The sequence below is a fragment of the Bos javanicus genome, chromosome 17 (genome assembly GCF_032452875.1).
Source record: "Bos javanicus breed banteng chromosome 17, ARS-OSU_banteng_1.0, whole genome shotgun sequence".
Classification (NCBI taxonomy): domain Eukaryota; kingdom Metazoa; phylum Chordata; class Mammalia; order Artiodactyla; family Bovidae; genus Bos; species Bos javanicus.
This window is the reverse complement of record NC_083884.1, coordinates 14,606,099-14,620,438: the sequence shown is the minus strand read 5'-3', so window position 1 is coordinate 14,620,438 and position 14,340 is coordinate 14,606,099. Positions and strand designations below refer to the sequence as shown.

The window sequence follows — 14,340 nt, the reverse complement described above, 5'->3', positions numbered from 1 at the left end:
GTCAACTCTTCGCATGAGGCAGCCAAAGAACTGGAGTTTCAGTTTTAGCATCATTCCTTCCAAAGAAATCACAGGACTGATCTCCTTCAGAATGGACTGGTTGGATCTCCTTGCAGTCCAAGGGACTCTCAAGAGTCTTCTCCAACACCACAGTTCAAAAGCATCAATTCTTCGGCGCTCAGCCTTCTTCACAGTCCAACTCTCACATCCATACATGACCACTGAAAAACTATAGCCTTGACTAGATGGACCTTTGTTGGCAAAGTAATGTCTCTGCTTTTGAATATGCTGTCTAGGTTGGTCATAACTTTCCTTCCAAGGAGTAAGCGTCTTTTAATTTCATGGCTACAATCACTATCTCCAGTGATTTTGGAGCCCCAAAAATAAAGTCTGCCACTGTTTCTACTGTTTCCCCATCTATTTCCCATGAAGTGATGGGACCGGATGCCATGATCTTCGTTTTCTGAATGTTGAGCTTTAAGCCAACTTTTTCACTCTCCTCTTTCACTTTCATCAAGAGGCTTTTTAGTTCCTCTTCACTTTATGCCATAAGGGTGGTGTCATCTGCATATCTGAGGTTATTTATATTTCTCCTGGCAATCTTGATTCCAGCTTGTGCTTCTTCCAGCCCAGCATTTCTCATGATGTACTCTGCATATAAGTTAAATAAGCAGGGTGACAATATATAGCCTTGATGTACTCCTTTTCCTATTTGGAACCAGTCTGTTGTTCCATGTCCAGTTTTAACTGTTGCTTCCTGACCTGCATACAATTTCTCAAGAGTCAGGTCAGGTGACCACTGGGTTAACATAGTAAGAAGTCTATACATAACACTGGGTAGATTTTTGTACTAATTTTTGCCTAAGTGCTCTTAGGATTTGCTTGTGTGAAATTTGCAGCATTTGATAAGACAAATGCTTAGAATAAATCAGAAGACTCTTCCTCAGTTACTATTACGGGTACACTACAATACCCCTTTCACCACATCATCCTTGCCTCTCCATGTTCTGCCTTCCAGCATCTCGCCCGTTCTCCATTCATTTTCTGTCCACTGTAGACCCTTTGCTCACACCTATACAAGCAAACACCCAGGCCTGAAGGATAATATTTTCTAATCAGCTTCACTCACACCCCATGGCTCTAGTCCCAAAGTTTAAGAAATTCCAAGTTCGCCATTTATAGGGTCATATTAACTTTGTAGGTAAGATTTCTTTACTATAATCTTATGATGACTTGATTATAAAAATATGAAGAGTCAAGTTTGTGGGAAGTTTCTTCCCACAAACATTAAATTTAAATATGAAAAATTCATCAATAGAAGTACAGAGAAATTGAGGAAAAGTTCAAGGTTAAAGTAATTCCTATTTTAATTTTTCTCTGGACTCTTGCTCTGGTATACATGGCAGGGCCATCTGATGTCTTATTGTGTCTGACTTGTAAATTGCTTTAGAGACAAGTTTAGCTGAATGTTCTCTCTTGGTTAAACATTTTGTTTTTATTGAAAAGAATAGAACTCCGGGAGTTGGTGATGGACAGGGAGGCCTGGCGTGCTGCGATTCATGGGGTCGCAAAGAGTTGAACACGACTGAGTGACTGAACTGAACTGAACTGAAAGTTGTACTGATGCTTGGGCCATTCACTTGATTAATTTAACACAATAATATTGTTGTAACTACTTTCACAATATATATCAACAGAAATACATTGTTCTTATTCTTTATTTTTCTATAATCGATTTAGTACAACCAACACTCTCTGAACATGCAAGTAGGTTAAAAATTAGATTTTTTAACATATAAAAAAGTAAGTCTAAGTTGCCAAGCTCAAATATGTACATAATACTATTTCCTTAATTATCATGCAATAATGAAAAGCCATATGGATGTTTAAATGGAATATCACAAGAATACACAATGTTTTTACATTGCTTTTCAAGTTTTACTACAAATGAGTGATAAGTGTACAGTCACAAAACCTTAGTCTCCAGGATTCAGAAATTTCTTTTAAGTTATTTAAACCAATTTCCAAAACTTTATTAAAAATAGAAACTAGGACTGGACAGATTAAAGCATTTAATTGAGAATACAGGGTAACCTTTTTATATATTCAACTACATGTCAAATTTGCATATCTTATTGCATCTATCAGAGAAGGCAATGGCACCCCACTCCAGTACTCTTGCCTGGAAAATCCCATGGATGGAGGAGCCTGGTGGGCTACAGTCTATGGGGCCGCTAGGAGTCAGACACCACTGAACGACTTCACTTTCACTTTTCGCTTTCCTGCATTGGAGAAGGAAATGGCAACCCACTCCAGTGTTATTGCCTGGAGAATCCCAGGGACAGGGGAACCTGGTGGGCTGCCCTCTATGGGGTCGCACAGAGTCGGACACGACTGAAGCGACGTAGCAGCATTGCATTTATAGAGTTATTCAGAAGTTTCTTTTTGTAAGCAAAGTCATTAAGTCTTTTTCTCAGGATACTCTGCCCACTGACATAATTAAATATTCCAGTGGAACACAGTTCATGTCTGTGCCCTGAATGAGTTAACACTTAAGACTTTCAGACAAGTTATCATAAATGAGTCATTTATACATGCGTACTATCCCACTTCTTTAATAGGAAAAAACTTTTGTGTTGATGTATGCATCAAAGGATGAATGTGCATGCCATTTTATATATTTATATCTATTCCACTTCTTTATCTATGTATATGTACATATGTGTATGTATGTATATAGGTATGTATGAAAGGCATTTCTAAGCACAAGATTTATTAGTATGATTAAAACATCATCTTTAATGTAACACATACCTTGCCTGTTCAGCAATGAAGGAAATAATAACATTTTGCTCTCCTTTTAATTTATTCAAAATAACGAAAATAGACTCAGAAGTTTAGAATGAGAAGAAAGCTTAGATTTTATCTAGATATTACAAATCTGTTCATTTGAAAGCATAATCATTAAAATGCCAAAGAATAGAATGTCAGTCTTAAAGAATTGTGGACGAAGCCAACTAAAGTTTTGAATAAGAATTCTAAGTCATTTAATTATAAAAATTATGTTAACATACAAAAGCAAGCATTAAAGAAAACAGTTGTCACTGGACTCATTATAATGAAATTTTTATCCTGAAATTGTACAACTTGGGAAGGTATACAACATATAGGTTTTTTGACATGTTCATTTTTCACTTGACCAAAATGTACATGTTTATTTTTTACATGATTGAAGTCTTGTCTTTGAGTTCTTCCAAAACTTGATTTGGTGAACCGACTCTCATCGATTACTGTGGCAGATCTTCTAGATAAAAAACAAAACGGTGGTATTAAACACAATTATATTTAAATACAGTGGGAAATCAATTCATAAAATAAATTTCAGGATTCTATATTCTTACAGAGTTGTCCTTGAATACAACTGTTAGGAAATGAAAGGAATTTCTTTTCAGATTATCTCTATTAGAGTTCTGTGTAGTGAAACAGAATTTCTTAGAAAATCTATTCTAAAAGCCTTAGAACTTAAGGAACAAACATAACTGCTCTTGTCCTAACTTCTGCAGAGACGAGAAACTAATAGAGAACTTGTGAAGGGGTGGAATAGAGTGTATGTAAATGATACATACAGTATCATGTATGTATCGTGAAAGCAGTAAATGATAAGTGGGTGGAATTACACATACGTGTTTGAATTTAAGACAAGGTTCCTAGTTTGTAATCTCTTTCAGAAGTAACTGGTTTTTCTTAGACATAAGCACGGGCAAGGCTGTACAGAAACTCACTGCTAAATTCCTCTCTGATTCTACCATGTGAAAGAAGGGCCGGCCTCCCACACCAAGTGTGATATCCCCCTTTCCTTAGCTAGTAGGTTGGATTTATGTTACTTCCAGAAACTGTGTGAAACAGATGGGCTAAAACTTTGCTGTTATGGAAGCAGAGCATTTCCCACAGTCTCCTTTGATTGGGGAATTACAGGAATGGTGCACCCCCAAATTCTGCCATAGCAAATGGACTGATAGAAGTCACATGTGGCCATCACTGTGGGCAGTTAACTCAGATTGACTTATTCTCATTTCCCACCAACCATTAATCCTGTGCAAGTTCAAGGAGGTAAAAGCAATTCATTCTTTATACCCCAACGTCTCTTGTTCTTGTTGAGATGGCATGACCACTCCCAGCTCTTATTGCCTTTGACTTGTGAGTTACTTTAGAGCAGTATTCTACAAAAATAGGGCTAACCCACTTTCTGGAATCTTGTGTGTTTTCCTAAATTTCCTATGAAGTGGGGTCTGATTTGATAACCCATTTTGTTAGAGCAGGCAGATAGCTAGAAATGAGCAGACAAAGGGTGGCACAGGCCAAATGGCAGGAAACCCCACATCTTGTAAACAAAGCAGGTCCTTGGGCAGACAGAAAACAGGAAACCTCTGGACTGATAAGAACCCATACATTTGGGGCTAACAAGTGTCCTGGAGGCAGACAAAGAAAGGTAGCGAAAGGCGGAATCTCCAGTGTCCAAATGTACCTTTTGCTCATTATGTTCTCATTACAATAAAATCAGCCTTGCAGGTAAGTAGTTTCCATCATGTACTGATGCTGTGACACTTCTGATCAAGACTGAATAAAGACAAAGATCCCTTCTCTCCTTAGAAAGGTGGAGTTGGGGTGAAAATCAGGAATTATCACTACAAACCTCTCCCCTCCCAATGAACATTCTGCCCACTCATTTTTACACTCCATATAACCAGCTTGCTAAAGGAATTCAGAGAAGCTACCCCCCTGAATATACTCACACTCCCCCGAGAACATCCTATTACTTATTAATAAACCCTTTATTTTCTTGACTTATGTGCCTCGTCTATTAATGCTTTCTGCCAAGAATCTACTCTCTGGTAACGATTTCACTAACTTACTATGACACATTTAATAACTTCATTTGCACAAATAAGGAAAGGTGAATTGAACCTAAAATATGATTCATCTCACTTTCCACTGCATTTATGTGTATTTGAGACATAAATGAAGAACTGAGGCATTAATCTTGCTAATGAGGAAATGCACACAGTTCCTTGACTACACCATATTCTGTCTTCTTTTATGCTTTTGCTCAAGCTGGACTGTTGTCTAGAACTGACTTTCCCCTAGAAATGTCTATCCAGCCTTTAAGGCTGACCTCTGGTGATTTCATCTGCAGAAGCCTTTGCTATTAATACCTGCCCCAGACTTTTTAGATGCTAATGCCTCTGCTACCTTAAACCTGTTCCCTACAATGACCACAGTCAGTTTCCAATAGATGCTCAGCTTCTAGAGGACAGAGACTCCTATTGGTATATCTAATAAGTGTGTAGGTGCCCAAACCACAGTGAGCATTTGGAAATTGTCTGTTGCACTTAAACTAACAAGGATATTTTAATGAACTTTGATGAATTAAATTGTCCCAAATTTTTGTGAGCTATTGCATGGAAAGGCTCAAGTTTATATGAAAAAAAAAAAGCAGACAAAACATTAAACACTAAAATTGTCACCAAAATAAATCAATAGTTAAAAGCATATGGAAATTTAGGTAACTAAACATTAAGTCTTGACTAGTAATTGCTCCATTTTAAAAACATCTTCAAACATTTTTTTTGAAACAATGCAGAATATAGGTAAAAGAAATAACACATATTTGTCCGAACTGCAAATCCTATAATGAAGTAACCTTAGTTTAAAAAAGTGAATCTGCTACAGGACTCAAAACATTTGCTGTTCTAGGTATCTGTACATTGAGTCTTATTAATCCTGGTAGCTGAGAATGACATGTACACTATTCACCCTACTAAGCATGAAACTCCCAGGACTAAATAATTATATACTGATCATCTTTAATCTTTAAGAACCTACAAGATAATGTGATGAAGCTAGTTCTGCATATAGGTTATATGGCTGCAGTAGAGAGTTGAAACTTTCTGTTTTTTATGACCCCAAAATCTAAAAAACCTAGCAAGTCCTTTGAAGATAGGTGCTAGGTCTAGGGTTAAATATTGGAATCTGGAAATTTACAGCCCCTAAAATCTGTCATGATTTTTGATAATTTTGAGAAAAACTTCAATTTTGTAGAAAGCAGAATCAGTTCCCTTTTGCTTGAGCATTTAAAGCCCATTCTACAGCGACTTGTGTTTGGTGATTATCTCCCCAAACAGATGTCAAAGTTTAATGTTAATAGAACCATATACTCAATTAGTGAAATTATGTAACAGGCCATAATTAATAAAATTGGTTAGGTATTAAAACACATAGTAGAAGCAGCAACTACTACTCAGCCTTTAGGAATTACTCTCATGCTGGTAATGGATGCTCCAGGCTTGTTAGAGTTTACATTTTTTTTTTCCTGCAAGAAAGTACTAATATCTGGATACTTTTAAATATAAAAATCTCACACTTTTTTAAGGTTGTCTGTTTTTGGAAAACACTATTTAAGTCAATACTATTCTGGGTGAACAAGATACTCCTGCTATTTTTGCCATGTTTATGTATCCCCTTTCCACCTGAGAGTGGAAATGATAAGGGAGCCTAGTGACTGGCCACTTGTGCAGAGGTCATTGAGTGTGGAGGCTGCAGTATTTATAACAGCTACTAGGCATTGGGTGCTTACTCTGGCCAAGAACTGCTCTAGGCACTCTACTACTTATGGTAGTTCATTCGATCCTCATGAAACTCTGTGAGATGAACACCATCATTATCCCCATGTTGAATTATCAGCCCACTCACTATTATTATCTCCATAAGAATAGCTGGCTTAGGGTTACACAGCTGCTAAGTGGTGGAATACGGATTCAAACCAAGGTCTGGCTCCAGATTTGGGGCTATTGAACTAGCCCCCTACAGGTTCTCCTATACTCAACTTTGCAGTTTGGAAAATAAAAAGTACACAAAAGAACTTGGTTTTTGCTTTATGTGCAGTATTTGTTTTACTTTTTTTAAAAAGATAATTTATACCTAAGGGAAAATTTCATTATATTGAAGAGTATAAAAGTAAGTCATTAATTTATGTTCCTTCCAAAAAGGCAAAAGGCAATAAAAATAGCACCAACCTATTTCTTCTGGTTGTTCAGAAGTTTTAGGAGTACTTGTTCGTTCTCGATATCTCTATGAATAAAAGGCAGAAGAACGTTAATGCCACAATTTTATAAACTTAGACACAGTAAGAAAAATAGATTAAAAGCACATTTTTTGGTTAAAGTTTGTTTTCTTTCAATTAAAATTCACGTTGTAGAGTTCTTTTGTGGAAAAAGCTATTATTTCATAGATAACCTACAAACTTTGCTTTAAAGTTTTATTTCTAAATAATATTTGTTATTTCCATAGGTGAACTATTACCCCAAACATTGACTGCGTCATAGTTCCCTGCTGTAATGAAAAGCTGAATTGATAACCATGACCCAATTCTACTATATTCGTATGCAAGATGTTCTCTGAATTTTGCCAACCAAGTATGTCATTGTCTTTTTCAGATTTAGATCATCAGCCAAGAGAGAAGACAACTAAATTTGTCATCTGTGCCCAAAGACCAGGGCATGACTTTGTCTCCAACATTTAAACTGCAAACAAGAGGAGTTATCTCCCATTCAAGTCTTTACAAAATCTCTCGTATTAGAGCAGATTCTCTCATTACTTTACTTTTATTAAGAAAATATTATTTAGAGAAGATAAATTGTCATGGAGTAATGCTAAACAATCATAGATTTGAATGATTATCAAAGTCACCTAACAAAAATAGTTAAAATAGAAAAGGGCAAGGGAACTCTATGTAGATTTACTATCAATCTTGTTGTTATAGCCCTAACATTGCAGTTTTGTGAGCTCTCGAAAACAAGCATTTTATAAAGAATATATACATATATAGAATGGCTGTGGTATGGAGATCACAAAGATAAAAATAGAGGGTGAATGCGAACTCAATTGCACCACTCTTTTGTGACTAGGCACTTAATGACCTAGGATTATAATTCCAAATTACTAGCATTATAATCACACACACAAATGTTGTGTCTGAACTACCTTAAACAGGAGGTTATATAGCAAAGGTGATGTTCTTTGGAATGCTGTCATACAGACTCAAAAGTATCTTTAGTGATGAAAAACATCATTCATGGCTGAAAAGTCATAGGTGGAATTTGACAAATCTGTCCCAAGAAATAGAATAGAAAAGCAAATATTTTCAGCATTAATAAATATATCATGTTATTTTAAAGATTTTTCATATGCAAATTAAACTAGATACTATAATTAGACATTTGACTTTCATCCACATCCATCAAAATATACTAAACCAAGTTAGAAGCCTTGGAGGATGTTTCATTGGAAAACAGGTAGATTGGTATTTGGGGATTCTTCATAGGCAAATGCAAATAAAAAATTCTACTAGAGTAACTCAGTGACTTCTCTGTGTCCAGTTGAAAAAGATGGAGTTTCATGCAGTTTTGTTTTCCTTTTGAATTTAGTTAGAGCCACAGAGTTAAACCCTCCTGGAGTTATTTACACCAGCACTTAAAAATTAAAACTGAGTCCTCACCCTTCGCAGTAGCAAAATAAGGCCGGCACTTCCGACGATAATTCCAACGATACCAGCAATCACCGCAAAAATAATGCTTACCATTACTATAGGAGAAAAACAGAGGAGCAAATTATAAAAGTGTGAAGTAAATGACCACACAGCATTTGTAAAATAAAGCAGGTAAAATCAGGGTAATATCGCTTTGTCTTTTTATAGGGGAAAGTGATAGTCCACAAACACAGTGTTGGGAAGGTAGCTCCAAAGTGGTAGCACAGAGTTTAAAAACAAATCTGGACTAAGACAGGAAGGATCTGTATTTATTCTGGATGTACCCACGGTTGGCTAGAAAGCTGAAGATATATAACTTAAAATAAAAATGATGATCAGATTATATACTGCTGTTTCTAAAATTTTTAAGGAAATTGGAAATGCCTATTTTGATTCTGAAAAGAACATAATTTGTTTTTACAATTTGTGTGACTGAAATAAGTAACACTCTTGTTTTTAAAATTAGCTAGTGGTTACCAGTGGGGAGAGGGAAGAGGGAAAGGCAATATGGGGATAAGAGAGTAAGAGGTACAAGCTGTCATGTGTAAAACGAGCTGCAAGGATATATTATTGTACAGCAGGGCTTCCATGCTGCCTCAGACAGTAAAGAATCTGCCTATAGTGCGGGAGACCTGGGTTTGATGTCTGAGTTGGGAAGATCCTCCGTAGAAGGGAATGGCAACCCACTGCAGTATTCTGGCCTGGAGAAGCCCATGGACAGAGGAACCTGGCGCGCTACAGTCCATGGTGTCATAGAGAGTCGGACACGAATGTACAACTAAGCACAGCACGTATATTGTAGAGCACACAGGGAATGTAGCCATATTTTATAACAACTATACATGGAGTGTCACTTCTAAAAGTGTGAATCATTATATTCTACACCTAGAACAAATAATAATGTACAGTAACTATACTTCGATTAAATTTTTTTAAAGCAAAATCAGAAAGAAAATAAACTTAAAAAATAAAATTGATGCTTCTAGTTCCAAGGCATTTAAAACTCGCACTACATAATGTTAAATGGAATGATCATCATTCTTTGTCAAATATTAACATACCTGGCTGTGAGAATTTATGTTGAAGTACTATCCTTGGTCCTAAAAAGAAAATATTTGAAAATACGGTCAGAAAACATATGGCATATTTAAAAAATACTCTTTTGGAATTAGACTGTCTAGTGGATTTTTGTTATTCCTTAAATGTGTTTAAAGAACTACACGGTTCAACTTTCAACAGTGAGTAAGTAAAATATATGAGGTAATGTGTCAGCCTCAACATTAACAATCCAATATCTACTTTCAGCTACCCAACAAGTTTCCATTCATCAGGAATTAGTAAACTCCCTCATGCACTAAAGGGAAGGATATGAGAAACTATTGGAAGAACCATCTATGGACTTCCACAACAAGCAGTGCATTTTTAAAAAATGTAAAAATGGTGATCAGAAAGAGATATTGAGCTGTAATCCCACATGAACATCAGTCCAATCCTCAAAAAGAGCTGGACATGACTGAATGTAAGCTCAGTCATGTTGCTATCCATTTTCCACCATCAGAATCCAAATCCTTACTTTGCCTTAGCTGAGTTTTTGCCAGCAGTCTCACTGGATTCCTTTCTGCAAACGTTCCTAATACAGTTGCCTTAAATGGTATGGACCTAACAGAAGCAGAAGATATTAAGAGAGGTGGCAAGAATACACAGAAGAACTATACAAAAAAGATCTTCATGACCCAGATAATCACGATGGTGTGATCACTCAACTAGAGCCAGACATCCTGGAATGTGAAGTCAAGTGGGCCTTAGGAAGCATCACTACAAACAAAGCTAGTGGAGGTGATGGAATTCCAGTTGAGCTATTTCAAATCCTAAAAGATGATGCTGTGAAAGTGCTTCACTCAATATGCCAGCAAATTCAGAGAACTCAGCAGTGGCCACAGGACTGGAAAAAGTCAGTTTTCATTCCAGTCCCAAAGAAAGACAATGCCAAAGAATGCTCAAACAACTGCACAATGAGAGGAGAGTGAAAAAGTTGGCTTAAAGCTCAACATTCAGAAAATGAAGATCATGGCATCTGGTCCCATCACTTCATGGCAAATAGATGGGGAAACAGAGGAAACATGGCTGACTTTATTTTTCTGGGCTCCAAAATCACTGCAGATGGTGACTGCAGCCATGAAATTAAAAGACGCTTACTCCTTGGAAGGAAAGTTATGACCAACCTAGATAGCATATTAAAAAGCAGAGACGTTATTTTGCCAACAAAGGTCCATCTAGTCAAGGCTATGGTTTTTCCAGTGGTCATGTATGAATGTGAGAGTTGGACTATAAAGAGGGATGAGTGCTGAAGAATTGATTCTTTTGAACTGTGGTATTGGAGAAGACTCTTGAGAGTTACTTGGACTGCAAGGAGATCCAACCAGTCCATCCTAAGGGAAATTGGTCCTGGGTTTTCATTGGAAGGATTGATGTTGAAGCTGAAACTCCAGTATTTTGGCCACCTGATGTGAAGAGCTAACTCATTTGAAAAGACCCTGATTATGGGAAAGATTGATGGCAGGAGGAGAAGATGACAGAGGATGAGATGGTTGGATGGCATCACCGACTCAATGGACATGAGTTTGGGTAGATTTCAGGAGTTGGTGATGGACAGGGAGGCCTGGCATGCTGCACTTCATGGGGTCGCCAAGAGTCAGACATAACTGAGAAACTGAACTGAATTGAACTGAACACACACTAATAAAGTAAAGCTCAAAATTCTCTAAACCAGGCTTCAATAGTAAGTGAACTGTGAACTTCCAGATGTTCAAGCTGATTTTAGAAAAGACAGAGGAATCAGAGATCAAATTGCCAACATCCGTTGGCTCATAGATAAAGCAAGAGAGTTCGAGAAAAACATCTATTTCTGGTTTATTGACTATGCCAAAGTCTTTGACTGTGTGGATCACAATAAACTGTGGAAAATTCTTCAGGAGATGGGAATACCAGACCACCTGGCCGCCTCTTGAGAAATCTGTATGCAGGTCAGGAAGCAACAGTTAGAACTGGAGATGGAACAACAGACTGGTTCCAAATAGGAAAAGGAGTACGTAAGGCTGCATTCTGTCACCCTGCTATTTGACTTCTATGCAGAATACATCATGAGAAATGCTGGGCTGGATGAAGCATAAGCTGGAATCAAGATTGCCAGGAGAGATATCAATAACCTCAGATACGCAGATGACACCACCCTTATGGCAGAAAGTGAAGAGGAACTAAAGAGCATTTTGATGAAAGTGAAAGAGGAGAATGAAAAAGTTAGCTTAAAACTCAATATTCAGAAAACAAAGATCATGGCATCTGGTCCCATCACTTCATGGCAAATGGATGGGGAAATAGTGGAAACAATAGCAGACATTATTTTTTGGGCTCCAAAATCACTCAGATGGTGAATGTAGCCATGAAATTAAAAGACATTTATTCCTTGGATGAAAAGTTATGACCAACTTAGACATCATATTAAAAAGCAGAGACATTACTTTGTCAACAAAGGTCTGTCTAGTCAAGGCCATGGTTTTTCTAGTAGTCATGTATGGAATTGAGAGTTGGACTATAAAGAAAGCTGAGTGCCGAAGAATTGATGCTTTTGAAGTGTGGTGTTGGAGAAGACTCTTGAGAGTCCCATGGACAGCAAGGAGATCCAACCAGTCTATCCTAAAGGAGATCAGTCCTGAATATTCATTGGAAGGAATGATGTTGAAGCTGAAACTCCAGTATTTTCACCACTTGATGCGAAGAGCTGACTCATTTGAAAAGACACTGATGCTGGGAAATATTGAGGGTGGGAGGAGAAGGATATAACAGAGGATGAGATGGTTGGATAGCATCACCAACTCGATGGGCATGAGTTTGGGTGAACTCTGGGAGATCGTGATAGACAGGGAGGCCTGGTGTTTTGCAGTCCATGGGGTCACAAAGAGTCGGACATGCCTGAGCAACTGAACTGAACTGAACTGAATGCTCTGCTAGAGTTAATCCCCCCTGACCAGTCCACAAGAGTATTTCTTTTTCTGCTGTCACCTGATGCAATTTTACATCATTTCTTGAATTTACTACTAATAACATACTGCACACATTACATGACCTTGTCAAAGACATGATTGCAGTGGGTCATTTTTTCGCCGCTCACTGTTTACAGGATTCATGGCATGTGCGCTGTGTGTGTCTGCAGTGGACCCATGAATGTTTTCTGGTTTGACACTATCATGTTGGCTTAACACTGAAATCACTTTGAAAAGTAGATTATTTAACTGGACCCAGAAGTCCAGTAATTGATTCTAAGCACTTAGCTTAATTTTCGTCTCTTGGTCTCTGTCCTTCTGAAAACCCATTGCTTCCCTTTTTCTCAGTGTTTCCATTGCTAATGATCCAAGAGCTATGCTAAGTCTTCTGTGAGGCTTTACTTTAAATCCAAAGTACCCTGCCAAAATCCCACCTACAAAAGACCTTCTTATTTTCTGCTTTCAACCTGCTCTTTCAAAGTCATCTTCTTCTCCATAGAAGAATAATCAGAGAGACAGTGAATGCCACCTGATCATCCTTATCTCAGGACCCAGATGGCTTATACTTTACTGGGCACGTATGATGTATTGGGCTCTCAGTCAAGCAATTTTCACACATTTTTAAAATTTAATCCTTAGAGTAACACTGTGAGATAGGTAAAATGAGCCCCATTTAAAAAATAAGATGACGGAGACCCTTTGGAGAACTCGGGGTTCAATCTACTCAGGGTCAGCACCTGAGACAGGGCCAAGCTCAGGGCTGAGTCCAGCCAGGTTTGACCATAAGCCCCCCTCTCACCACTGCACTACTGGGTCCCTTTTACCTGGCCTACCATTTCATGCTCACATTCATCATTTATGTGTTTTGCTAGAAGCTTTAATTTCTTTAATCTAGAGTATTATTCCTGTGCAACATTCCAGAAGCGAGAATTCCTCTAGAGGAGAGAGATTTTGTCTATTTTGCTTCCATTTCTAGGTCTTTGTCAGTTTCCCTGCAGTAGACAGTCCCATTAAGTAGAGCTGCCTCATGACAATGACTCCAGAGAAAAACTGTTTTAAAATACGAACAAATCTCCTGGTGGTGTATCAACAATAGGCCCATCAATGAGTGACTCTGTACTAGGAATGGCACTGGTCGAAGAAAACTCAGCTGTACAAAAGAGAAGTTGAGAAAGGGATTAAGGTTGAGGCAATGAGCAGACCACAGAGCACATCACACAAGACAAATTCATCCCACATCTCTCCCAGTGGCAGCTCCAGAATTTTCATGTGGCAGGGCCTTACAGGTGAAGAAAGTGAGCCTTGATTTCCCCATCTGTAAAATGATAATACTTACTTCAAAACGTCATTGAGAGGACTAAGTTAGTTTAATATATAATTTGTGTGCCTTCACACACACACATCAGTTAGTATAGTGTGTACTTAGTCGCTCAGTCGTGCCCGACTGTGACTCGTGGACTGTAGGGTGTGATAAATGACTAGTATCTCTAAGGTATCCTTCATCATTCAGATGCAAAGCTGTAAAGTCTAATGTAAAAACACGTGCTTTTCTCAACTGAAATTTAGTTGATTCACTATAATTCAAAAGTAATCCAGTTATACATACACACACATATATATGCAATTTTCAGGTTCTTTTCCATTAAAGTTATTACTAAATATTGCATATAGTCTCCTGTGCTATACAATAGGTCCTTGTTATTTATGTATTTTACA

At 37.6% G+C, this 14,340-nt stretch overlaps 1 protein-coding gene across 1 annotated transcript in view; it reads right to left on the bottom strand.

Annotated features, from left to right (window-relative positions):
• Positions 1-3,073: 3,073 nt before the first annotated feature.
• Positions 3,074-14,340, bottom strand: part of GYPA (glycophorin A (MNS blood group)) — a 50,106-nt gene continuing 38,839 nt past the window's right edge. Inside the window, exons 5-8 of the mRNA XM_061384098.1 lie at positions 9,646-9,684; positions 8,555-8,640; positions 7,074-7,128; positions 3,074-3,304 (exon numbers count right to left, since the gene is read on the bottom strand). Coding sequence (XP_061240082.1) covers positions 3,288-3,304; positions 7,074-7,128; positions 8,555-8,640; positions 9,646-9,684 — 197 coding nt within the window. The 3' untranslated portion in view covers positions 3,074-3,287. The remainder of the gene's footprint in view (positions 3,305-7,073; positions 7,129-8,554; positions 8,641-9,645; positions 9,685-14,340) is intronic.